The following is a 27898-nucleotide window of genomic DNA, read 5'->3' on the forward strand; positions in this document are numbered from 1 at the left end:
GTCATTGATTCTGCTTTCAGATAGAATGCATTAAAAAGGGGGGACGTAGGGGCTCCTGGGTGGCGTAGTTGGTTGAGTGGCCGACTTCGGCTCAGGTCATGATCTCACAGTTAGTGGGGTTGAGTCCTGCATCGAGCTCGGGTGCTGACAGCTCGGAGCCTGGAGCCTGCTTCGGATTCTGTGTCTCCCTCTCTCTCCCCCTCCCCTGCTTGCACTCTGTCTGTCTCTCTCAAAAAAGATAAACATTAAAAAAAGGGGGGGGGTAGGGCATTTGCTTTTGTTTTATTTTCTTGCTAACATTTAAAAAATCCTGGGGCGCCTGGGTGGCTCAGTCATCGGTTAAGCATCCAACTTCAGCTCAAGTCATGATCTTGAGGTTCGCGAGTTCGAGCCCTACATCAGCTCTCTGCTGTCAGCATGGAGCCTGCTTTGGATCTTCTGTTCCCCTCTCTCTTTCTCTGCCCTCCCCTGCTTGTATTTTCGATCTCTCTCAAAAATAAATAAACGTTAAAAAAAAAACCTAGGGGTGCCTGGGTGGCTTAGTTGGTTAAGCGTCCGATTCTTGGTTTTGACTCAGGTCATGATCTCACAGTTTGTGGATTCAGGCCCCTGCATCAGGCTCTGCGCTGACAGTGCGTAGCCTGCTTGGGATTTTCTCTCTCTCTCTCTCTCTCTCTCCCTCCCTCTCTGTGCCCCTCCCCTGCTCCCTCTCTCTGCTCTCTCTCTCAAAATAAATAAATAAACTTAAAAAGAAAAAACTAAAAGTAAACCCTGATTTAATGGCTGTGTGAAGCCACAGTTAGTACACTGCGGCAAAATGCACATAAAATTTACCATGTTAACCATTTTCAAGTGTAGAGTTCAGTGGCATTGAGTCCATTCATTGTGCAACCACTACCATCCGTCCACAAAACTCTTTCATCTTGCAAAACTGAAACTCTCCACCCATTAAACAATAACTCCCCATCCTGCCCTCACCCTTTCTTTTGACAGTATGTTTTAAGATGGTGGAAGGAGCATTAACAATGTGGATTTGTCCCCCTTAACTGACCCAGGTCTCTGCTTATCACTGTTTCTAGGAAGAAATGATTGTACAACCACATGAATCACTCACCTATAATGGGGTCAAATGATTGAACCTTTTCCTTTTACAGCTGTGGGCAGGGAAGGGACCTTGGAGTCACAACTCACGGAAACCTATCAAGTTCAATGGCAAGCTCACTGAGTAATTGATGGTCCAGACAATGGTCACGCAGGACAGATGCTGGGCTGACATCATTCTGATAAAAGATCAAGTAGATTTAATTCTAATAAAAGATGAGGTAGATCAAATAGAATTAAAAAAAATAGTTAAATTAATTGTCCTTTCTTAGTTCCCTTGTTTCTTGTGCTTTTTTCTAGATTAGATACGTATGAAAACCTATGATTCTAAGTGTGTTTGTATCCATCTGTACCATCTATTCTTTAAGAAAGAAAAAAATGATGGCACCACACCACTCTGCCAGTTCACAGCCGCTCACCATACAGTCGTGCTGCAATTCATTTAACCGTTTCCCTGCTGATGGGCACTAGAGTTATTTGTAGTTTTTCACTTTTTAAAATTTTTTTTATTTTTTTAAGGGAGCGTGAGAGTGGGGGAAGGGCAGAGGGAGAGGGAGAAAGAGAATCTTAAGCAGGCTCCATGCCCTAAGCAGGTTCCATGCCCCGTGCAGAGCCCCAGGTGGGCTCAATCTCACTGCCATGAGATCATGGCCTGAGTCGAACGAACACTTACGAACACTTAACCGAATGAGCCACCCTGGCGCCCCAGGTTTTCGCTGTTGTAAGCAGTGGGGCAATGAACATCTTTGTTCTTTTGGACGTGTAGTCTTACATGCTGCTGTGCACATGTCCGTAGGATACATTCCTAGAAACAAGAGTTAAAAATTAGATGGATATTGCCAAGTATGGAAACATACAAATTTTAAGACAACCGCTAACCTCTTGAGAAGCTTACTCAGGGCCTGGTGACTCTAAACATGAGAGATCCTCATGCAATAATTCAGTTAGGACCATCCAGCTGATGGAAGTGCCATGTGGTCCTGGCACCTGCATAATTTCAGACTGGAAGACTCCTAGCACTGGGGAGGTTCACGTTCATTGTAAACGGTCGATGCGGCCTGATTAAGTCAGTCTCTTGGTGACTTGGGTGAGTAGTCATAAATTCTTTGGATACTGCTGGCCAACCTAGGTGGACCAGTGCAACTTACGATCTCCTTCCTCCACTGGAGGTTTGAGGTGGTTGACCAAAGTGTAGCCGCACTGCTAAAGCCCGTATCGTGCACTGCTCAGTTGCTTTGCTGCATTGCTGGCTTGAATTACCAAATTCCCAGAGCCACCCTGAGACCCGGGATAAATCTGCATGTTCATTATCTCCAAAGCTTGGGGGGATGCCAGGTTGATTGTGGCTGACCCCAAAAAGTCTGCCCTAAGGAGCAAATCCTCTTCTGCTGGGACTTATTCTATTTATTTCCTCAGGATTGGGTCTGCTTGGAATCTAGCCAGGAACTCCCATTGTCCAAGACAGATTTGAGTTGGAGATTCACACCCAGCTGATTCTGCCTGCCCAGGGAACAGAAGCATCTGTCAGGTACGGGGAGGGCGGGGGAGTCAGTGACAGATGGCTCCCAGGGGGTACAGGAAGAGCTTCTGTAACTTCACCAGGGGGAGATTCCCCAAGTGACAGCAACGCCTTCAGCCCCATTTAAATTTTGATCTAATTTCTGCACGTGATTTCTGCACCGATATTCTTCTGGTGACAAGGGAATAAAGCAATGACAGGCCTCAATCATCTTCATGTGCTCGGCAGGAGAGATCACATTTTCTGCCACTGGGATTGCCTCTATAGAAGGGTGGGGTTTTCACCTCCCTTTTACAGAACTTGGGCCATGGAATGTCCTTTCTGCCTCCTTGAATTAGCTTCACATGCCATTGAGAGTAGCAGAAAGGAATTGGGACTGTACGTTTGACCCATAAATCACTCATTAGCTCCATGCAGTAATCACTTTTTTTTTTTCTTGAGCATTTTTGTGCTGGAACCCTAGGTTTCAGAGAGTGCTTGCTTGAGAAGCAAGACCTTTCAATGCTAGAAGGCATAATAATATCTGCAGCCAGGCAGCATTTATTCAAAGAACTTTCTGCAGGGCTGGCAAGCCTGAGACACAGTAAAGCCCACTGCCTCTCTCGTGCAGTGGAGACTTAAGCTCTCTGAACTTGCAGTACATGAATTCACGAAGGGGTTAGAAATGCGCACTTCCTCCTTAGTCAAGGGCAGAGAGAGGCAGTTGCCTCGCTCTGCCCTTGAGTAGCTGTGTCACATTGGACAAGTCACATCACGTCCTCGCGCCACATTTTTCATTCATCAGATGGTTACTGAATGTCAGTAGTGCAGGAAATGAATGGATGAGTTTACTGAGCACCTACTATGCTCCTGACACTGCGGTAGGTATCTTTTTAGTCTCCTTCTCCGTAAAGTGTAGGTTAATACTGCACCTGCTTTCTATCCCTCTTGAGTTGCCATAGGATCCAAACCAAGGTAATGCATGAGAAAGAACTTCGGAAAGCAGCAAGGCATATAACCACATAGAGGCCTATTATCTTTGCCTTTAATTCAGATTTTTCTACTTCTTCTATTTTCCCTTCCCATTCTTCCAAGGCTGTCTGGGTGTGGCTTCATAGGGCTGATTATTCACCGTGTTCCTCAAGTCCCACGCAGAAACATAGCTAGGAGTGTAACATTCCCTTCCAAGCCCATGCCCTTAGGTGCACGTGTCATTTCTAAATGTACAACATCAGTGGGAACATCAGCTTCCCACACGCTGTGGGGGATTGAAGCTGAATATATGTGTGGATCAAGTGAAGTTGATGGGCTGGGTTTGGTGCCTTTGTACTGCTCATTCCCACATTGCCAGGGACAAGATCTGAGCAGCCAGGTGACGTTGATCTACTGTGGCAAACAGAGCATGGGCTCGGGAGTCAGCTCCCCGGACTGGCCTCTTTACTTGCCAGTTACCAGTTGCATAAAAGCGACTTGACTCAGCTTAGGCAGAAAGGCGGATTTAGTGGAAGGTTCCGAGAACATCTAGAATCAGGGATAACTGAAGTCAGGGACTTAAATGCCTCCAGGACACTCTCTCCCCTGGAATTTTTTTCTCTCTCTCACGCGTTTGGCTTTATTCTTTCAATTTGGTTTTCTCTCCAGAGAGGGCATCAAGGTTTTTGGTAGTTCTTGTGTCTCATGGATCCTAACTTTACCATGAGAGAAGGCTTGGTCTCTTTCCTCAATTCCATTTTCAAATATCCTAGAAAAGAAGTTGGACTGCCTGGTGTGGGTCAGGTGTCTGGTCATAGACCAGTCAAATGTGGCAAGGTTGGGGAGGGAGGGTGTCATGCAGTGGAGACGAAACCATTTCCAGAGATCTGGGAAACTCACAGTGAGCCTGGCGGAGAACCCACTGATACAGGCACTTCACCTCTGAGACTCAGTTTCTCATTTGTAATATGAGACTAATAACACCATCCAAAGCCATAGTGAGGTATACAGCCCTCACATTTGGACACTTCCGTCTTGTACTGACACCTAGCAAGACCTGGGGACTGAAAAATAATGAGACAAGTCAGAAAATCTTTAACGTGTTAATACAAAGAAACTTGGTGACACGCAATATTTACTTTCACATACCAAAAGTATGCAAGGTAGTTACTTTTACTTCTGCCCAATGTGGGGCTTGAACTCAAGACCCTGAGTTCAAGACCTGAGCTGAGATTAAGAGTCAGACTCTCAAGCGACTGAGCCACCCAGGTGCCCCAAAGCAGTTACTTTTAAACAAATTATTTCCTGGGCAAGACCTAAATTTTGGAATTCCGTGTCTCATTAAACAACAATAATTCCATGTCTCATTAAACAACAAACAAAGCCCTGGGTGGCTTTGATTAAGCATCCAACGTCTGTTCAGGTCATGATCTCACGGTTCGTGGGTTCAAGCCCTGCATTGGCTTCTGTGCTGACAGCTCAGAGCCTGGAGCCTGCTTCAGATTCTCTGTCTCCCTCTCTGCCCCTCCCTTGCTCATGCTCTGTCTCTCTCTCTCCCCAAAATAAATAAATAAAATTAAAAAAAAGAAAACAACAATATTTTTAAAAATGGTAAATGTGACTCTGTGAGTATTAAAAAAATGCAAACTGATATGAAGTCTATTATTACAGAATGGACAGAGAGATAAAAAGCATTGGTATACGCATAAACGAACATAATTGAATGTGAAATCTTTCTGTTTTATGTAAACCAGGTTTAAGACAAAGAAAGGGGGGCACCTGAGTGACCCAGTTGGTTAAGTGCCCGACTTTGGCTCAGGTCATGATCTCGCGGTCTGTGAGTTCAAGCCTCGGTTGGGCTCTGTGCTGACAGCTTGGAGCTTGGAGCCTGCTTCGGATTCTGTGTCTCGCTCGCTCTCTGCCCATCCCCCACTCGTACCTGTGTGTGTGTGTGTGTGTGTGTGTGTGTGTGTGTGTGTGTGTCTGTGTGTGTGTGTCTTTCTCTCTCTCAAAAGTAAATAAACATTTAAAACAAATTTAAAAAAAAACAAATAAAGGGAGGGGCGCCTGGATGGCTCAGTTGGTTAAGTGTCCTACTTCAGCTCAGGTCATGATCCTGCGGTTCGTGGGTTTGAGCCCCACATCAGGCTCTCTGCTGTCAGCACGGAGCCTGCTTGAGACCTTCTGTCCCCCTTTCTTTCTGCTCCTTCCCTCCTTGCTTTCTCTCTCTCTCAAAAATTAATAAACATTAAAAAAGAAATAAAACGAATACAGGAATGATCATTATAAGAAATTTATAGAAAATTATAAGAAATATTTTTTAATGAATCAGAAATTTAAAATTATAATAAACAAATATATCAATAACATGTATTATTATATATGTAATTTGCAATATACAAGAGTATGAATACCAGTCTTTCTTTTATATTCATAGAAATAGTTAGAAGATACCCAGAGAGCGTATTTCCTTGTGCTCTGGAGGAAGAAAGGTCTCTTTGTGAACCAGAGTGATAATAGCACGAACACTCTCTCCTAAGTGGCCAAGGGGATAGTTTCTTTTTTTTTTTTTTTTTAATTTTTTTTCAACGTTTTTTATTTATTTTTGGGACAGAGAGAGACAGAGCATGAACGGGGGAGGGGCAGAGAGAGAGGGAGACACAGAATCGGAAACAGGCTCTGAGCCATCAGCCCAGAGCCCGACGCGGGGCTCGAACTCCCGGACCGCGAGATCGTGACCTGGCTGAAGTCGGACGCTTAACCGACTGCGCCACCCAGGCGCCCCAAGGGGATAGTTTCTTGATCACCAACTCAGCTGGAATTTACACATAGCTGTGAATGACTAGTCCAGGCCAAGGCAACTGGGGGCAAATGGCTTTTAGAAAGAGTTGGAGGATATAGTTCAAGGCTTAAACCAGCTGTGCTCAGATCTGCTTCTGAAAAGCCGTGAAAATTGGAGGCCCCATCATTTGAGGGCTAGCCAAATGGCCCTGCTGCCTGTCTCCCCACTTTCCTGTATTTTGCGGTTCCTACTTACCTCCTAGGGTTGTGATGATCACAAACAGAGCATTTAGCCACATGCCTAAGTAGATACTCAATGAATACTGATTCTTTCTTTTTTTTCTATAGCTCAAAAATCTTTAAAAAAAAAATCACGGGCACATAAAAAGGGCTGGCTACAGACATTCAATTGTAAAAGCAGGCCATATGGCTCAAATATTGACTATGGTACCCTCTGATTTGCTTAACATTGGCCCAGAGGATCCCACGATGATCCTTAATTTCAAAAATGTCTCAGTATTCTAAATACTTACTGGCCCACAGTGAGTTAGGCAGGCTAGAGCATGCTTGGGTGAAGATTTACATCTAGCCCATGAAAATACATAAAATGCTTATATTATATCTTATAGTACACAGATGCACGAATATAATTATAGTGCACGTGTGCCAAAGGCTCAAAATAGCAGAACACTTGTTTAATTGTAGTTTAGAATTTCTCAAATCACAACCTTGTCCTAAGAAGTCTGTGTCCTCATGGCATTGTCAGCCCCACAAAAAAAGCAGGAAATCATCTATCATTTGAACGTGAAATCTCCCTCATATAGGAAAACATTTCTAACTAGATGTGTGGCTTTGGGCAAGCCACTTGATCTCTTCAACTTGAGAAACATTTTTGTGCCTACCACGTGCAAGGCTCTGGGACGGACTTCTGTGGGATGACTCAGATATGCCTCTAGGATTTGGAGCCTGAGTGATTTGGAGACTGGAATGCTTTTTAAGCAGCAAAATAGGAAGGAAGCAGGAAAATAGCAGGAAGAGTTAGTGGGGGGAAAAGCGTGACACTTTTGGTTTTAGACATATTGAAGTTAAAGGTCCTAGGTGGAGGATCCAGCCGCAGCTTCCAATAGGTAACCGAAATGTGGACTCGGAGCTTGGGAGAGTTGTAGCGGCTGGAGACATAGATCCGAGAGTTGCTCGAAGTGATAGTTGAACTTGACTGAATCTGTATTGATTAGGTTGTAGGTTCAGCTGATACAATAGTGATGCCCAAATAATAGTAGCTTAAACCAAACAGAAGTGTATCTTTTTTTTTTTTTTAAGATTTTATTTTTAAGTAGTCTCTATGCCCAATGTGGGGCTCACACTTACAATCCCGAGATGAAGAGTTGCATGCTCTAGTGACTGAGCTAGCCGGTGTCCCCTAGAAGCATATTTCTTTCTCTGTCACATAAGAGTTCAGGAGTGAGCAGTCTAGGTCTGGTATGGTGGCTCTGGGAGGTCAGAGACTTAGGCTCCTTCTGTCTTTTTGCTTCAACAACCCCAGGGTCGTGACCTTGTTCATAGGGTCCAAGATGGCTCAACACGACCACATGTGCACTTCCAGACAGTGGGAAGGGGGGGGGGGAGTGGGAAAAAGACATGACCTGAAAGTATGATAGGACCAGAACCCCAGTCTTTAGCTAGACATGGCGGCCACAATAAAAGTCACATTTCTTGTGTCCCTTGTAGATAATTGGTTAAGGGGAGGTGAGCAAAAGACATGTGAGCAACTTCTAGGTCCACTCTGTAAACATGTTTTGAATATCAATACGTCTTTGCACACTGAGTCAGAGAGGGCAGTGTTGAGAAAGTCAAATTAAGGAGAGTCTTCTTAAGGAGGGTTTTTTCAATGCTACAGACAGGTCAAGGAGGGTGGGAACTGAAGACATTCTTTAGTGGCCCTCAACCAGTCTGATTTTGCTCTCCAGAGGATATTTGGCAATCTCTGGAGACATTTTTGACATCTGTGACAACTGGGGGGAGGGGATGCTGTTGGCATCTAGTAGTTAGAGGCCAGGGATGTTACTAAACAGCCTACAATGGGCAGGAAAACCCCCAGCAACAAAGAATGATCCTGGCCCCAAGTGTCTATAGGGCTGACAAGAGAAACCTCGCATTAGGGGATTAAGACAGCAATTCCCAAACTTTGCTACACAGTAGATGCATCCGGGAGCTTTTCAAAATCCTGATGCCCGGGTCACACTCAGACCAATTAAGTCAGTATCTCAGAGTGAGTTTGATTACATTGTTTTTCAAATCCCTTCCAACTCTAACACTTCATGAGTAATACGAATGATTGAATACCTCATTTACATCCAAATTTCCAAGTAGCTGACAGTGTGACTCCAATCAATCTCTGTTATCTGGGAAGCCCCATTAGATCCTTGTCCGTGGGGGTAAGACAGAATGGGGATTTCTGCATGTGCTCAGTGGTGAGGATGATCAATCCATTTTGGATCCCTACGTCTTTCACACATTTTCATATAACTTCTATGGGCTGGGCTGGGGAAGTTAGGGAAGATCAGACTCTTTCTGGGTCACGTAAAGGCAAATATATGATTAAGAAGAAAAAATATCTTTGCCCCACACATACCCACGTGATAGAGGTTGATCCTTACTTCCCCTCTCTCTGCCAGTTTGCTACAAAACAGGGTAAAGTAGCTCGTCCTGGAAAGAAATGACTTGGAAAGGTAGCACCACAGGCTGGTGTTCACGACAGGACTAGGGGCACTGTGGAGGGGCGACGGAGATGCTCGGTAGGACCTGCGATCCTTATTGAACCGGGCAGGGGACCCCGGGCGACTCTGCCTCCTTCTGCTGAGCCCTGAAAGCAGGAGCTTGGCTCCCTAATTGCCCCATATGCTGGTTTTATTTGGTGGCTCAGCTGGGTGGAGTGAACTCTAGGAAGAGATGCATTCATTTTTAGTTACCTCACCAGATTGCTAATTTTCACTCTGGCGGCATAAATCACCATAATTGCTGTGAACCCCAAGTGGGCAGGCACTATTCTGGCACAGGGCAGCAGCTATTGCTACCGCCAAAGCTCTTCGACGGGAGGCTTGGGGCCCGGAGAGGCTGGGGAAGGAGTCTGGCATGGCTTGCTCTGCTGGGCATTCCAGATTCTGGATGGAGGCCCTGCTGGGAACTCACCCTCCTCCACTTGGGGGAAGAACTGGAGTTTCCAGAGGAGCAGTTTCTTTTGAGTTAGTGGCAAGAGTCTGCAGATTAACCCAGATCTTTGGTCCCGGACTAACTGGACAGCCGTTTACATGCTTGGCTTGCAAAGAGAATGTCAGCCCCTCTTTATTCTGGTCTCCTCCCATTAATGCACTGCTTGGTTGGGCTTGTTCTTTGCATCTCTTCTGAGGAAAGCCTTAAAAGTTCCTAAAGAACAGCCTCAAACATGGGTGCCTGGGTGGCTCAGTCGGTTAAGCGGCCAACTTCGGCTCAGGTCATGATCTCACAGTTCGTGGGTTGAAGCCCTGGGCCCGGCTCTGTGCTGACAGCCCGGAGCCTGGAGCCTGTTTCAGATTCTGTGTCTCCCTCTCTCTCTGCCCCTCCCCTGTTCACGCTCTGTCTCTGTCTCAAGAATAAATAAACGTTAAAAACAACAAAAAAAAGAATGACCTCAAACAGAAACCAGAGGCTGCAAATATCACTAGAGAAAAAATAAGCCTAATGTAACATGTCACTTTGTTGCCCATACTTATCATCGTGACGGGTAAAAATTTCTGTTTGAAGAAAACCAACCTAGGGGTGCCTGGCTGGCTCGGTGGAAGATCATGTGATTCTTTTTTTTTTTTTTTTTTTTAATTTTTTTTTTTCAACGTTTATTTATTTTTGGGACAGAGAGAGACAGAGCATGAACGGGGGAGGGGCAGAGAGAGAGGGAGACACAGAATCGGAAACAGGCTCCAGGCTCTGAGCCATCAGCCCAGAGCCTGACGCGGGGCTCGAACTCACGGACCGCGAGATCGTGACCTGGCTGAAGTCGGACGCTTAACCGACTGCGCCACCCAGGCGCCCCATGAGATCATGTGATTCTTGATCTTGGGGTCATGAGTTCGAGCCCTGCACGGGGTATAGAAATAACTTAAAAAAAAAAAAAAAGACACTTAAGAAAATAAAGAAAACCAATCTAAATTAAGTTTAAGAAGCAGGGTCACTTAAAGGATGATTAATTCATAAATAAATATGTGAAAATTCCTTATCATTCTCACAGAAGGTGAGGAGGTGGAGATGAGAGAATAATCTATTGTTTTTCGTTTTTCACCAAGTTCAAATTGTAAGGCTGTCTGGATGTCTGATTTTTTTTTCTTTTTTCCTGATATTTTAAAGATAGGCCTTAAAGTGAGGAATGAGGAAATTTGTGATGAAAAAGAAAGAGCCACTTTTTCTTTTTAATGTTTATTTATTTTTGAGAGAGCGACAGAGTGCGAGCAGGGGAGGGGCAGAGAGAGAGGGAGACACAGAATCTGTAGCAGACTCCAGGCTCTGAGCTGTCAGTACAGAGCTGGATGTGGGGCTTGAACTTGTGAACCACGAGAGCTGAACCTGAGCCAAAGTTGGATGCTTAATTGATTGAGCCACCCAGGCGCCTCAAGAAAGAGCCTCTTGAGGAATATTTTTTGCCTAATACCATGAAGTTTTGGAGAATTGCAGCCAAAGTATCCATTATTACTGATGGTATTTGATGGTCTAACAAGAGAGGGAATTTTAGGTCAGGGATATTTGGGGCAAAATTGAGGCTGTGCCTGGGCATAAAAAGATAAGGCTGACAAATAATGGGTTGCAGCAGGAGAAACTGCCCTGTGAAATGGCCCTGACCCTGGGCTGCCCCTTCTCCTCCCCCAGCTGCCCCCAGATGACAGGGAGCAGACCTGCTTTGTTTTTTGTGTTCCAATCACCTGCCCTCGCGTTTAGGCAGCAGAGAGCAGCTGTTATAAACACAGCTCTGCCACCAGCCCCGAGTGCAGCATTTAGAGGATTCTAGTCCTTCCTTGATCGTTTCCCACCACCTTCCAGATCCCTAAGGGTCCTTTCCAGAACGAACCACAGTGCCCAGGCACAAAGTAGAGGTTTAATATGTGTTTGGATGAACTGATTCAAATTTGGAGAAGAATTTGGAGGAAAAGGCAAAGGGGTGTTTCAGGACTTCACTTGCTCTGGGGTCCCGTCCCTATCAGGGAGGGCCTCAAATGCAGGGGCTCAGGCCATGTTTGTCAATATCTTTGGGTTGCCTCAGGGCCCCAGTGGAGCAGTGAGGGAGGCGGCACTTTTTCTGAAGTTCCTCTGCATTAATAACAGTAACAACTGAGTGGCAGTTCTATGCTTAGAAGCAAATCATTCTGATTTTGCCTTCCAGAGCAGAGGTGTTTCTCCTGAGACCTGAGTTTTACCCCAGCAGAGCAAGCTAGGCTGTGTTGGTTGTAGCAATACCATTTTGTTTTGGTGACAGGAAGTCCTGTGATTTTTCTCACCAACTTCCCTAAGGATGCCACCTTTCAGCTACACACACTTAGATGATTTCTGCCTTCCCCCATCCAATCTAGGGTTGCTAAGAGGTTCAGTACCTTCTGCTCTGCTTTCTACCTTCCCCAACTTCTTAGCCAAATGCCAGGAGCTGTGACAAGTTTCTGGGACAGAGCAGAAATAACGTGGGAATTGCGATTAGGGCCAAACACGTATATCAGTCTAGGTACAGATGTAAATGCAAAGTCCTTGTTACTACAAAGAGGGTGGTAGGAAATCATTTCTTACCCATCATGGGTGATGGTGAAGGTGGTGACCAAGCATGCTAAACACAGGCTATTTATTTTAATATATATATATATTTTTGGTGAAGGTAAATTATTTACAGGGAACTGTCAATGGCTGTGTTAAGAGGGTCACAAGAAAGGCATCCAAGGAAAGCAATATAATAATAATGGGGGATTAATTGTATTGATGTAATATTAAAAATATCTTTTAATATTAATAAAAACATTAATTAAATATATTAAGAACCAAAGGACAATTAGAATGCATTCACTTTTGGACTGCATTTGATTCAGTGTCTCTTAAGAGAAGGAGGATTCCATGTGCATCTGTGTTTGGCTGTCAGGTTCCATTATCTATGCTTTTCTTTCTTTTCCTTTGGCTTCAAAAAAATTCCTTGGTGTTACAGGAAATATGTGTATTGCATAACAAACTTGCACTCCTGAAACATACCTATGTAAATAAAATTTAATAAGTTTTCCTGTTCGTATTTACTGTTGAGGTGTATGTTCAATAACTCCCAAATAATTCTAAAAGTTTCTACAGTATTTTACTGCTCTTACTATTACCCATTGTGGTTCTATAGCCCTTTTCCCCACAGAGATTTTAAGACAAAACAGACTCTATGTCCCCCTCCCCCCCCCCGTTAAATATTGGAGAAAAGCAGAATATAAATATAACATTTTTATTTATTTATTTATTTATTTTTAAATTTTTTTTTCAACGTTTTTATTTATTTTTTTGGGACAGAGAGAGACAGAGCATGAACGGGGGAGGGGCAGAGAGAGAGGGAGACACAGAATCAGAAACAGGCTCCAGGCTCTGAGCCATCAGCCCAGAGCCTGACGCGGGGCTGGAACTCCCGGACCGCGAGATCGTGACCTGGCTGAAGTCGGACGCTTAACCGACTGCGCCACCCAGGCGCCCCTATTTATTTATTTTTTAATGTTTATTTCTTTTTGAGAGAGAGAGAAAGACACAGCACGAGTGGGGGAGGGGCAGAGAGCAGGCTCTGAGCCATCAGCACAGAGCCCGCTGCAGGGCTGGAACTGACAGACCGCGAGATCACGACCTGAGCCGGAAGTCGGGCACTTAACCGACTGAGCCACCCAGGTGCCCCATAAATATAACATTTTTAAAAGCCAAGAAGCATAGAGAAAGGAAGTCAATTGGAGTAAGTCTCTAATATCCTAATTCCAAGCTGGCAAGTTGAGCACGTTGAAGGATTTTCCTTTCCATTCATGGGGAAAAGGAATCAGTGCAGTACTGATTCCTTAGGGACGTGGAAACCCGGAGCTCTTGCAGTCAGCGAGAACTACTGCTCTGTGGTTTGCTCTGCCATTTCTAAGCCCATGCTGAGATGTTGGAGGGACACAGTCCAAAGGTGCAGCAGGGTAATGTAGCCTGAAGCTGAAAGCAAAAGGGTCCGATTTCCTCCCTTTTACTTGATCGGAGGGTCATTCACTCCGGGGTGCCTTCATTTCCTTATGCATCACACAGAGCAGTGTGGTGTGGAAAAATCCTTAACGGTTAACGTTAACCGACTGAGCACCCAAAATTATTTTTATTTTAGACACAGAGAGATTGCGAGTGGGGAAGAGGAGCAGAGGGAGAGAGAGAGAAAATCTTAAGCGGGCTCCATATTGAGCATAAGCCCAACTTGGGGGCTCCATCCCACGACCCTGGGATCATGACCTGAGCCAAAATCAAGAATTGACACTTGGGGCACCTGGATGGCTCAGTCAGTTAAGTGTCCTACTCTTTAAAAAATTTTTTTTTTTTTAATGTTTATATTTCAGAGAGAGAGACAGAGTATGAGCAGGGCAGGGGCAGAGAGAGAGAGGGAGACACAGAATCTGAAGCAGGCTCCAGGATCTGAGCTGTCAGCACAGAACCCGATGCGGGGCGCCAATTCACGAACCGCGAGATCATGCCCTGAGCTGAAGTCAGACGCTTAACCGACTGAACCACGCAGGCGCCCCAAATGTCCCACTCTTGATTTCAGCTCAGGGCACGATCTCATGGTTCATGGGTTCAAGCCTCACATTGGGCTCTGTGCTGACAATGCAGAGCCTGCCTGGGATTCTCTCTCTCCTTCTGTCTGCCCCTCCCCAACTCACAGGCTCTCTCTCTCTCAAAAATAAATAAACTTAAAAAAAAAAAAAAAAGAGTTGGACACTTAACTGACTGAGCCACCTAGGTTCCCCCCAGAAGGGGTTTTCACAAGAGAGGAGCCAGGTGGCTCCCTGGGGTCTCAGATTGAGGGGATCTGTAGTTGACAGATGAATTTTACAGTAGCCATCGTCTCTCTCAGCTTTGGGATTATAGTAACCGCCATTTGTAGTGTGTTTACTGTGCATTAGGTTCCTTGCACAATTGTCTTATTTCGTTATCACCTAAGCCCAGTTAGAACATTATCCCGGTTTATAGATGAGAAAACAGGCTCCACAGATTAATTTGCCCAATGTCATTTAGCTAGATAACAGAAGTGTTGTTTCCTCATCCGTAAAATGAATTAACAACAGAAGTAGACTATCACCTACAGAATCGCTCGAGATAGTTATGAGCCACGAAGAGGCAAAGCCCTGGTAATACAGGGAACCTCTGTAAACCGAGTTTTGCCTTTTCCAAACTTGCATTTGGGTTCCTTTTTCAAAGCGCAGGCGCAGGCGCGCGTGAGGCGCGGGGATCGTGACCTCCCCGGCGCCCCTTGCGCAGGCCACGGTCGCCCTCTGCCGACGGTGGGTGGGAGAGCTCTCAGAGTGAATGTTTCCGGGCCTGAGAACAGACCAAGAAGCTGGATGGCCTGTAGAGGGCGCGGCCGGCGCCCAGAGTAACCCACTTGGCCGTCCCTTCCTTAAGCACTTCCTGTCTGATCTCTATGATTCTCTGTTGCGTCATGGGAAGTTCCGGTAGTTTTCAATGTACTGTAAACAACAGGGACGTGCGCCGACCCGGAAGAGAAAACTGGAGCAGGCCCGGAGCAGTTCAGAAGGCCCGGTAAAGCGGGGTGCGGGCAGCTGTAGCCATGGCCGTGGCCGTGGCCCTGGCGGGGGCTGTGACCGGAACAGAGCTAGGCCCCGCGGAAGAACTCGCCAAACTCGAGTATCTGTCTTTAGTGTCGAAAGTTTGCACCGAGCTGGACAATCACTTGGGGATCAACGACAAGGACCTGGGTAAGCTCGGGGAGGCCCCTGCGGCCTCTGGGCTTAGGGTCGAGGGAAGCGAAGGAGAAATGGGGTTGATAGGCTGAGTATTGTGTCCGTATGAGTCTCTTTTTCTCTGTCGCAGACACTCGGTCCTGCGGTACCTTCGGCACGGGGTCCCCGTTTGAGAACTCTCCAGGCCGAGCTGTTTAGAAACCATTGCCCAGAGCTGTCAGTGAAACCCAGAGTGGCTATCGCTCCTGCTTCCTGTTTTTATTTTCCTCAGGTCCCAGTTAATTAAACAGCGTTAATAATAACAGCAGCAGCAGCCGCATCATAATGATGATGATAATGGCCGAGATTTATTGGCATGCCAGATGTTATGCACGGTGTTTTACTTATGTTATCTTACTTGGTCTTGTCACGACCCTGTGAGATGTATTATCTGTTTTTCGATTAAGAAAACAAGGCACTGATTAATTAATTAATCCCCCTCGATATCACATATCAAATGTGAGCCTGATCTGGAACCCAGGTCTTTCGAGGTCTGCCTTTAACAGTTCTCAACCATTTATTAGGCGTTTTGGGACAGACTGTACAGGTGGAGAACCCCAACCGAGGAACTGAAAAAGGCTAAGGGCCTAGAGCTAAGGCCACAGAAAAATGGAGTCCTTATGAAGGCAAAGGGATGGATGGAGTCAAGAGCATGAATGGAGGAATTGACCTTTGATAGGTGGAGGGATGCCTGATCCATTAAAGTTTTTTTTTTTAATTATTTAAATTTATTTTTGAGAGAGAGTGTGCGCAAGTGGGGGAGGGGCAGAGAGAGAGAAGGACAGAATCTGAAGCAGGCTCCAGGCTCTGAGCTGTCAGCCCAGAGCCGGATGTGGGGCTTGAACCCACGAAGTGTGAGATCATGACCTGAGCCGAAGTCGAAAGCTTAACTGACTGAGCCATCCCAGGTGCCCCTAAAGTCTTATTTAAATAATCCCTGTACCCAATGTGGGGCTGGAACTCATGACCCTGAGATCAAAAGTCGGATGCTTTTCTGACTGAGCCAGCCAGGCAGTCCATTTGATAGCCAGATGGCCCACTTCCTTAATAGGAAGGAGAACAGAGAATGTGGTTATAGATGCGGACAGGTTTAGGGGTTGGTGGTAGGAAGATGAGGGAGAGACATCTATTTGATTGTTCTGCTTTCTAAATGAAGATGAAGTTAAGTCACCAGCTGGAGAGATGGAAGGGAAAGGGCATGTGACAGAAGGGGTCTGGGGAATTAGATTGTGTGACCTTGAGTAAGATACCCAATTTCTCTGAAGCCCTTTTCATCATCTATGAAATGGGGATGATAGTTGCTTTTCCCAGGGTGACCATGTAGCGCCTAGGAAGATGCCCTGCTGCCAGTGTATTTTAGTTCACTTTTTTCTTGCTTCCCAGTCAAGATGTGCCTGTCCTGTATCATTTTCTCTCATTCTCTTTCTCTTTTAGATGGTAATGAGCAACACTCCTGTAGTTTACTATCTGGGTAATATGTTCTTTCATTCAGCAAATACTTACTGAGCCAGTGTTAAATTGTTTTGATGTTACCCTCATTATGTACAAAAGTAAAGTGAGGTGTAAACTCCATGATTTTCTAGCCTGAATATAACTGAAGACCCCATTTAATTTGCAAGTAAGCCACAAATACGCTTTTTCTAATTCCAACACCATTTATTCACATGTTTATTTATTTAAAAGATTTTACTTTATTTTTTTAGATTATTTATTTTGAGAGAGCAGGGGCTCACGTGTGTCGGAGAGGGGCAGAGAGAGAGGGAGAGAGAATCCCAAGCAGGCTCCACACTGTCAGTGCAGAGCCCGACGTGGGGCTTGAATCCATGGACTGGGAGATCATGAACTGAGCTGAAATCAAGAGTCTGACGCTTAGCTGACTGAGCCACTCAGATGTCCTGAGATTTTTTTTTTTTTTTAAGTAATCTCTACACCCAACATGGGGCTTGAACTCATAACCCAGAGATCCAGAGTCGTATGCTCCACCCACTGAACCAGCCAGGCATACCTACCCCCCCCCCCCAATTTATGATGTGTGTTTTTTCCAGTACCACTAAGCAATTCTGTGACACCAGATCGGTGTCACTGAACTCAATGCTGACACTATCTGGAGATAGCATCGGATCCCACCGGTTAAGGGCTCAGGCCTGTAAGACTGACTCACCTTAAACTTCAGTTGCCATTCACAGTCCAGGTGGTCACCTGTGCTGAGCCAGTGGCTATAGATCAGAGGTTCCAACGACTCCCCTCCTTGGATTTGATAATTTGCTAGAGCAGCTCCCAGAACTTAGAAACATTTTACTTACTAGATTACTGGTTTATTAGAGAAGGAGATAACCCAGGGACAGCCAGACGGAAGAGATGGGTAGGACAAGGTATGTGGGAAAGGTTGAGGAGCTTCCATGCTGAGTGCCCCACTGCCTCAGGTCTCCCCTTGTTCACCTACCCAGAAGCTCTCCAAACCCAGTCCTTTTGCGTGTTTGTGGAGGCTCCGTTATAGGAGGCATAATCGATTAAATCATTGGCCATTCGTAAGTCAACTCGATTTCCAGCCCCTCTCCCCTCTCTGGAGGTCAATAGTGGGGCTAAAAGTTCCAGCCTGTAATCGCATGGTTGGTTTCCCTGGCAACCAGCTCCCAAATGACATTACCTAGGGGTTTTACTAAAGTCATCTTAATGTAACAAAAGATGTTTTTCACTCTACACTTCCTGAAATTCCAAGGCTTTTAGGAATGCTGGGCCTGGTAAGGGGATGAAGACCAAATATGAATATGAATATGAATATAAATATAAATAAACATAAATATATACACACATATATGTATTTAATGTTTACTTATTTATTTTGAGAGAGAGAGCGAGCAGGGGGAGGGACAGAGGGGGGGATGCAGAGAGAGAATTCCAAGCAGGCTCCCCACTGTCAGTGCAGAGCCAGATGTGGGTTTGATCCCATGAACCTGTGAGATCATGACCTGAGCCTAAAGCAAGAGTCAGACACTCAACCAACTGAGACACCCAGGTGCTCCAATGGACTTGTTTTTAACCACTAATTCATTTTTGGTAGCTCGGTTAATTTAATGTGCCCCCATATAATTCTGAAAATTAACAAAAAACGAAAACAACCGCCCTAACTAATGACAGCTGCAGTGTGAATATGCTGCTGATTGCTTTGAAATAGACTCTTGAACATTGCATGTCTAGCACCATATGACTGACTTCTCCCTCCACATTTCTCTACCGAATGTGGGCTTTGAAGTCAGATTGCCTTGGTTCCAGTCCTGGCTCCACCATTTATTATTGGGTAGGTCAGCATCTCAAACCCTTAGCCTCCTCGTCTGTAAAATATGGCCAGTAATGGTACCTACCAGTGAGGGTTATGAGGATCATGGGGATAGCTCATGTGAAGCACTTAGCATAGTGCCTGGCATGTAGCAGGTGGTCAAAAGTCTTAACCACTGGCATTGCTGATACTAACTTGTTATGCGTAGGCTATGTTCATGTAGCCTGAAGGCATTTAGCTTTTGCTTAATGTCCTCAAAAAAGTAAAGACAGGGGCGTCTGGGTGGCTCAGTCAGTTAAGCATCCGACTTCGGCTCAGGTCATGATATAACGGTTCATGAGTTTGAGCCCTGCATCGGGCTCTGTGCTGACAGCTCAGAGCCTGGAGCCTGCTTCAGATGCTGTGTCTCCCTCTCTCTCTGTTCCTTCCCTGCTCACACTCTGTCTCTGTCTCTGTCTCTCTCAAAAAATAAACATAAAAAAAAAAAAAGAAATTCAAACACTGGGCAGGTTTGTAGTGAAGAATTTGGGAAGCAAGTAAGTCTTTTATCAACTTGGAGATTGGACCATCCAGCAGCTGCCTGGCTCTCATATGTGGATTGAGTCCGACCTTGCAGACACTGTAGAATGCATCCTACTGTGGGCTTTCATCAGGAGGGTGAGGGTGGGCTCTTGCTTTTGGACATTGTTACTTCTGGAGTCTGTATGACAGCAGGTCACAGCTAGTAGTCTCATGAGAAGAGTAGGAGATCATCTGGGACAGTGAGGTGTGCCATTTTGTAGGAATATCTTGTTTTTGTTTCTAAAAATTAACTAGAACATGCACGGATAATCTTGGTACTCTAAATTCTCTTTCTTTACCCTCACTGGATAGTATTCTTTGGTTTCTATGACTGTTGGATTGGCTAATTGGTTTTGCTTTTAAGGTACTTGAAAATGATTTTTTGCTCGCCTCCGTTCCAGTTTTAATCCCTTTTCTCGTTTGCAGCTGAATTTGTGATCAGTCTTGCTGAGAAAAATACCACGTTTGATACTTTTAAGGCTTCTCTGGTCAAAAATGGTGCTGAATTCACGGTATGTGTATCTGGAGACCCCTATTTTGTTTTACTGTCACTATTGAATTTAAATTTTGATAGGATTTAACATAGGATTTTGATAGAGAAAGGAGAGAACTTGAACATACCAATCAAAGAAACCATTAAGTGTGTAATGTTTTTTTATGTCACCGAGCAGTGGTGATATAACTGGATTTCCTGTGACACCTTCCTAAGAAAATGGGGTAGGATTTCCATCATTAAGTCTTTATGAGTATTTATATCCTTGTTCTATGAATCTGGAAGTCAAAAACAAAAGAGTTTAGGTTTTGGAGGTAGTTCTAAACCGTGGAAAATAAAAATAGTTGAAGGGAACTAAATTACCTTTCCCTTCCAAAAGTCCAAAAATATCCGCTTTATCCGAAGCTACTTTGCTAGGTTCACACCACATCAAATTGATACTATGCACTTCATTTGTTCCAATTAGCTAAATTCAGCTATGCAGCCACCCTTTAAAGGTCATCCCATTTCTGACTGTTTTCAAGCACTGATTCAGGGGCTGATCATTTTTGTTCTGTTTCTTTTCAAAGGATTCTCTTATTAGTAACTTGCTACGCCTCATACAAACCATGCGGCCTCCAGCAAAGCCTTCTACTAGCAAAGGTGAGTAGGGCATCTGGCTGAGCTTCAGCCTCCAGAATGGTCTAGCTTGTGAGCATCCTGTAAATTGTTTCTGTCCCTTGCAGCAGCTGCTGAGCAAGTACACGTTCTGGTAAAATTTTCCAAATGACTTAAGCTTACATAACCAGATGAATTCTGATGTATCTTCGCGCCCTCCCCCATGCCCACGTAGTTTGTAATCAACGTTATTTTTAGGAAATTGAATTATGTGTATAGTAATGTATATGAATAATATGTAGAAAAATGCCATGTTCTGTTTTTAGTTTGATGCAAATCTGATGTTAAAGTTCATTGTTAACCATTAAGAATATTAAATACATCTTTTTTTTTTTAACCCCTTTATATGCTCTGTGATGAAACAAGATCCAGTTGTTAAACCCAAAACTGGAAAGGAAAAGCTGAAGGAACTCTTCCCAGTGCTTTGTCAACCAGACAACCCGTCTGTCCGGGTACTGATACCATTTTGAGAATGTCTCTTCTAATTGGGTATTTCTCTGAGCCCTGTCCCTTTTGTGTGTGTCATTAGTTACTGGTTTTACGTTTGTGTTCATTGTAATATGTTTTTCTTGTCTAACTTTACTTATTTATTTCGAGAGAGAGAGTGTGTGAGCTGGGAAGGGGCAGAGAGAGAGGGAGAGAGAGAAACCCAAGCAGGCTCCACGCTGTTAGTATGGAGCCCCATGTGGGGCTCAGTCTTACAAACCATGAGATCATGACCTGAGCTGAAATCGAGAGTTAGACGCTTAACCGACTGAGCCACCCAGGAGTTCTCATTGTAATATGTTCTTCTTTCTTTATTTTTTAAAAATGTTTATTTACTTTTGATAGTGAGTGAGCAGGGGAGGGGCTGAGAGAGGGAGACACAGAATCTGAAGCAGGCTCCAGGCTCTGAGCTGTCAGCACAGAGCCTGATGCGGAGCTCAAACTCATGAACCGTGAGATTATGACCTGAGCTGAAGTCAGATGCTTTACTGACTGAGCCACTCAGGGGCCCCATAATATATTTTTCAAATTGAAAGTGTTGGATCACTCCCTGAGCATGTACTATACATAGTATAGTGTTAAAGAGTTTAGAGAATATTTGAGGGAAATGGGATTGAGAATTGTGGGAAGCAGTGATTAGGGCTATGAAATAAGGTTCTAGAACAGATACCTGATGTGTGAAGTGAGATTTTTTTGCTCTGTTATGTGTTCGGTCTAATTTTTTTTAAGTGTTTTGATTTTTAAATTTTATTCTGGCAAGTGTTTATTGAGTACCTACTATGTACCAAGCACTAATCTAAGTACCAGGGATACAGCTGTGAACAAGACAGACAGAATGTGTGCTCTCTTGGAGATTACATCATAGTATTGGGATGGGGGCAGGAAATAAACATGTAAACTCCACTAGTGGGGAGGATACAGGCAGTAAACAAGTACACAGTGTATAATATAGCTGGTAACAGTAAGCACTGTGGAAAAAAATTTAGCAGGTGAAAGGGGGGAAGAGAGTGCAATTCTTTAAAAACACTTCTTTAAATTCTTTAAAAAGAATTGCTAGAATTCTTTTTTTTTAAGTTTTTTTTTTTTTTTTTTTAACATTTATTTATTTTTGAGAGACAAGCAGGGGAGGGACTAAGAGGGAATCAGACACAATCTGAAGCAGGCTCCAGGCTCCAAGCTGTCAGCACAGAGCCTGACACGGGGCTTGAACCCATGAACCTTGAGATCATGACCTGAGCCAGAGTCAGATGCTTAACTGACTGAGGCACCCAGGCACCCCCCCTAAGCCTTCTTTTTAAAGCATTGCTTTTTAAAAATTTTAACATAATTTTCTATTTATAATACTTCTTGCATGCTTTCACGGGAGGGGTGATGGCTAATTGCCCTCCATGGGCTTGTATTAAGGACAAAGGGCATTTGCCAGATGTATCAACGGCTTCCAAGAGTGTTTGCTCACTCCTTCTGTCTCTCTCTCAAATGGTGTTGGAAATCTCCACCCGTCTCTGCTTCCTTCACATAAGTGGTCAGTGATGTAAGGGCTGTCAGGTTTGTAGATGTACCCAGAATACAGATTCTTACATGATTTTCTTCCCCTCCCCTCCTAACTTTGCTGGCCTCTGGTGTTGCAGACCATGCTGGATGAGGATGATGTGAAAGTCGCTGTGGATGTCCTGAAAGAACTGGAGGCCTTAATGCCCAGTGCAGCGGGCCAGGAGAAGCAAAGAGATGCGGAGCACCGGTTTGTCCATCATGTCCTATCCTTTGGAGGCTTAGGGTGCTGCGATAATTGAGTTTTGTGGGCCAGCTAGGCAAAATTTGGGACAAGCTTACAGACTCTAGACTGGCCATGTACTGTATTGTTAGATCTATTTTCATTGTTCCCTGCAAAGAGTATTTATGCAGGAAACGCTGAGATGTTTATAAGTTAGAAATCAGGGTTGAAGGAGGCACTTGTGACCTCATCCTTTATGGGCCTACAGGGATGTCCGAGAGAAACTAATTCAACTCAGCACTTAGTAGGTACCTGACATGTGCGTGGCACTGTGCTGGGTGCTTGGGGATGCAGAGGTGAAATTGGGCTGATTTCTTTTTTAAAACAAATGTTTGTTGATTTGTTAGAGACAAGACAAAGAAGAAGAAGCGGAGCCGGAGCCGTGACCGTGACCGCGACCGCGAGCGTGACCGGGAGCGGGAGCGAGACCGTGATAGAGACCACAAGAGGAGACACCGGTCCCGCTCTCGGTCACATTCCAGGACCCGGGAGAGGAATAAAGGGAAGTCTAGATATCGGTCTAGGAGCAGAAGTCAGAGTCCCCCCAAAGACCGGAAGGACCGGGACAAGTATGGGGAGAGGAATCTGGACAGATGGCGGGATAAACACGTGGACCGCCCTCCCCCGGAGGAGCCTGCCATTGGGGACATTTACAATGGCAAAGTTACCAGCATCATGCAGTTTGGATGCTTCGTGCAGCTAGAGGGATTAAGGTATTAGCTGGCGATCTTCTTTCAAACCTATGATGGGCAGAATTTCTCTTATCGCTGAGGATTTTCATATTTTAAAAAGTTGTTACGATTAATGTCGCTTTAATCAAATCAGCCATATCAGGTTGTTAGAATTTGACTTTTATTTGAAATGATATGTAGCCACACATTCCTTACTCTCCCTTCAAGAGATCTGCCCTTTTGCTCACTGAGACACATGAGAATTTGTCCCCCCTAGCCCCATGTCTTTTCTTTGGGAGGGTGGTAATACTATTTTATTTTTTTTAACCGTCTTCTTGGTACTTTCCTCTTGAGTTTTTGAGCTTAAGACCATTTCCTCTTGTTGAGTTCCAACAGGGTGGAAATTGGTTGGGGAAAAAGTATTTTAGGCATGCTCCACATATATGTGACTCTCCCTCAGGAAGCGGTGGGAAGGCCTGGTGCACATCTCTGAGCTCCGGCGAGAAGGCCGTGTGGCCAATGTGGCTGATGTGGTGAGCAAAGGCCAGAGGGTCAAAGTCAAAGTGCTATCCTTCACTGGGACCAAGACCAGTCTGAGCATGAAGGTAGGTGAGATATCCAGTCTGTTTCCAGGTCTTAAAAAAACATTTTTTTTAACGCTTATTTATTTTTGAGAGAGAGAGAGAGCGAGAGAGTGCGTGTGTGCGTGCGAGTAAGGGAGGGGCAGAGAGAGAGGAAGACAGGATCTGAAGCGGGCTCTGCACTCAGAGCAGAGAGCCCGATGCAGGGCTCCAACTCACGAACTGTGAGATCATGACCTAAGCTGAAGTCAGATGCTTAACCAACTGACCCACCCAGGCACCCGTTTCCATGTCTCATGGCCAAGGAAACAAGAAGAGGACAGCAAATGAGTTAGTTCCTTTTTTTTTGCCTTAGGATGTGGATCAAGAGACTGGTGAAGATCTAAATCCTAATCGACGACGAAATCTTGTTGGGGAGACCAATGAAGAGACTTCAATGAGGAATCCGGACAGACCCACTCACCTCTCCCTCGTCAGCGCCCCTGAAGTAGAGGATGACTCTCTGGAGCGCAAGCGCCTTACCCGCATCTCTGATCCAGAGAAGTGGGAGATCAAACAGGTTGGGGCCATTTGCCTGTATGGCTTCATAGCCATTCTGCATGTAGCGTGGTGGTTAGGAGTGTGGGCCCTGGAGCTCAGTGGCCCGGGGGAACTTCCTGGCCGCTTACTAGCCGTGGGATCCTGAGCCAAGCCACTCTACTTCTTTGTGCCTCAGTACCCTCATCTGTGGAACAGGACCCGTAGTGGCACCGTGGGGATTAAATGAGGCGGAAGAAGTGGAGCACTTACGTTAGTGCCTGCGTGTGGTTAGTGCTGTGTGAGTTCTTGTTTCCACCATTCCTCAGTACATATCAGAGCCAGGTGACGGAGACAAATGTATCATGGTTCCTCACCCTTGAGGAGCTCAAGGTCTAGTGGCGGGAGACAGATGGAAACATAATTGTCAAAGTTGGATGTTACACAACAGGGAATGTGCACAGTGCTGCGGAAACCAGGGAAGGAGCAGATAATGCTTCCTGGGGGCACGACCCTTGAGCCCTGCTTTTAAGCGCCACGTTGTGCCCCCTAGAGATGAGATATGTGATGTTTGAGGCCCTGCAATCCCGGTCAAAAGAGGAAAAATCTTGGTTTCCTATGTGGAACCTCTGTACTGCAAAAGAAGAGTTTCGATCCCAGCAGGTTACAGATGTCGCTTCTGTCCTTTCACTAGATGATCGCTGCCAATGTCCTTTCCAAAGAAGAGTTTCCGGACTTCGATGAAGAGACTGGCATTCTCCCTAAAGTGGATGATGAAGAAGGTAACTAGCCACTTAGATTGAGCAGGATCGTGGATCAGGAGGACAGTGGATGAGTTGAGCAGTTGGGTAGGGTGGTTTAGATGGAGTTTAGCCTAGTGGCTTAACTCATTTGTTTCCTAGGTATTACCACTCATTACCTCCAAGAACAAGGGCTCCTCCAGGTTGGAAGCAGAAAATTCATTTTTCTTTTTTCTTTTTTTTTTTTTTTTAAAGGTGCGAATTGGTTTCTTTTTTTTCCTTTTTTTAATTTAAATTTTTAGAGAGACACAAGAGTGCACACGTGGGGGAGAGAGGCAGAGGGAGAGAATCTTAAGCAGGCTCTATGCTGAACGTGGAGCCCAAAGCAGGGCTTGATCCCACGACCCTGGGATCATAACCTGAACCAAAATCAAGAGTCAGACGCTCAAGCAGCTGAGCCACCCAAAAATTCATTTTTCTGACAGATGTTTATATATTGTTATACTTTTTGGTTATGATACATATTCAGGATACAAAAAATTCTGATTATATTTTGAGGAAGAAATTTCATCTCATATTCTTAGTAAGTGTTCTGCAAACCCCGGATCCAAGTAGATTACCTCTGAGTTGCCCTGGAAACAACTTTTAACTCAGTCTAGTAACAATTTTTAAAGATTGTGAAATAAATCCAATAAGACATATAATTGATGTAATAAAGGAACACCTATGTACCTACTACTCAATTTAAGTGGATTTTTTTTTAAAATTTCTTTATTTTGAGAGAGAGAGAATGCCAGGGAGGGACAGAGAGATGGAGAGAGAGGATCCCAAGCAGGCTCTGTGCTCATGGCACACGACCTGGGGCTTGATCCCAGGAACCGTGAGATCATAACCTGAGTCAAGATGAAGAGTCAGATGCTTAACTGACTGAGCCACTCAGGCGCCCCGGTTAAGTGGAATTTTATCAGCAGCTTTGAAGCCCTTACATGTACCCCTCTGATGAAATCCTCTTACTCTTTTCTCTGGGTAACCACCGTTCTAAATTTTGTGTTAATTATTTCCCTGCCTTTTTTTTTTTTTTTTTTTTTTAACATTTTATTATCTGTATATCTGTCCCTAAACATTATCTTGTTTGGTCAGTTTTTGAACTTCATTCCTTTTTTCTGATCATGCTTTTGATATTTATCTATGATGATTTTTATAGTTGTATTTCACTTTTGCTGGTGTAATGTTTTCTGTATAGAAACTTACCATAATTTATCCATTTTGCTTTCCATGGGCATAAGGGCTATTTCCGGTATTTTGTTTACATATAACGCTATTATGAAATTCCTATTCTTGTTTCTTAATACACATAGCAGGACCTTTTCTTTTCCCTATATGTGTAGGAGAAGAATGACTGGGTAGTAGGAAATGTGTGATTTAAACCTTATGAGGCAGTCCAAATTGCTTTCTAAAGTTTGTGTTTCAATTTACACCTCTTTTTTTTTTTTAAAGATTTTATTTTTGGGAAGCCTGGATGGCCCAGTCGATTGAGCTTCCAACTCTTGGTTTTGACTCAGGTCATGATCTTGTGATTTGTGGGTTTGAGCCCTGTGTCAGGCTCTGTGCTGACAGCTCGAGTCTGCTGGGATTCTCTGTCTCCTTCTCTCTGCCCCTCCCCTGCTTGTGTGTGCACCTGCTCTCTCAAATAAAAAACACTAAAATCATTTTAAAAAGAGACTTTTGGTTTTAACTAATCTTTGTAACCAATGTGGGGCTCAAACTTAGAATCCCAAGATCAAGAGTCTCATGCTGTACCGAGTCAACCAGGTGCCCCCGATTTATACTTTTATCATAAGTGTGCGCTCCTGTGGCTCATATTCTTGACGACAGTCGGTATTGTCTGATTGTTCAACTTAATTTTTTTGCCAATCTGTTGTGGGTTAAGTTATTCCATAATGAAGTTGGGTGGAAAATACCTAGTAACATTTGGAATGTTAGACCACGTTTTTCTACAGGCTTAACTTCTTTTGGAAGTAGTCCCGCTGATCAGTTTTTAGGCCAGAACGTAAATGCTCAGAAATACCTGGAGGGCAGGGGAAACAGTCATTTCCATTAGTTTCACTTGGATTGCTGTCTTTTTGACCTTGGGAGCTATCTTTGATAAAGATTGCTGGTGCCCATGGAAACCAGTTGTGGTGAAAATGATTGGCTATTTCTCTCTTATTTTTTTGCTAATTCTTCTTTGGGGGGACTTTTAGATGAAGATCTTGAGATCGAGCTGGTTGAGGAAGAGCCTCCATTCCTGAGAGGGCACACCAAGCAAAGCATGGACATGAGCCCTATTAAAATCGTTAAGGTGAGAAATGCTGGGACTCTAACTTGGACACGTCACATGAACTTCTTTTCCCTAAAGTAACTGTTCCGTTTTTCAGAGCAGGCTATTATGTCCATGTAAGCAGAACTCAGGCTAGAAGGTGTATTGATTGTTGGTCAGGGTCTAGAATATTATTGTTTTAAAGGGTGACTGACGGCTTTGTTACTTTGGACTTTTTAATTCTTTTGCTCTCATTCTACTGTATTTTGGGAAGAAAGAGGGGAATAGGAGTGTTTGATCTATCACTGCTTTTGCCCTTGCCTTAGGGGCTTGGATAATTACCTTACACGTTCAAAGGCAGTTTTGAAGCATTCACTTGACCATTTGGGGCTGGCCCTCAGTGGAAAGCGGGTACTGGGAAAGACAGAGCTGTGAAGAGAATTCGTGGGAAGTTGTGATAAATTGTTAGGTTTGGAGAAGGGTATTTTATTTTATTAA

The 27898-nt window shown here is 44.5% G+C and overlaps 1 protein-coding gene across 1 annotated transcript in view; it reads left to right on the plus strand.

The window, feature by feature from the left end:
• The first annotated feature begins 15074 nt into the window (after positions 1-15074).
• Positions 15075-27898, plus strand: part of DHX8 (DEAH-box helicase 8) — a 31664-nt gene continuing 18840 nt past the window's right edge. Inside the window, exons 1-10 of the mRNA XM_030295564.2 lie at positions 15075-15324; positions 19613-19698; positions 20249-20321; positions 20703-20788; positions 22451-22560; positions 22941-23306; positions 23725-23869; positions 24201-24404; positions 25056-25143; positions 27345-27442. Of these exons, the coding sequence (XP_030151424.1) occupies positions 15177-15324; positions 19613-19698; positions 20249-20321; positions 20703-20788; positions 22451-22560; positions 22941-23306; positions 23725-23869; positions 24201-24404; positions 25056-25143; positions 27345-27442 (1404 nt within the window). The 5' untranslated portion in view covers positions 15075-15176. The remainder of the gene's footprint in view (positions 15325-19612; positions 19699-20248; positions 20322-20702; positions 20789-22450; positions 22561-22940; positions 23307-23724; positions 23870-24200; positions 24405-25055; positions 25144-27344; positions 27443-27898) is intronic.

Source organism: Lynx canadensis, chromosome E1 (assembly GCF_007474595.2).
Source record: "Lynx canadensis isolate LIC74 chromosome E1, mLynCan4.pri.v2, whole genome shotgun sequence".
NCBI classification, from domain to species: domain Eukaryota; kingdom Metazoa; phylum Chordata; class Mammalia; order Carnivora; family Felidae; genus Lynx; species Lynx canadensis.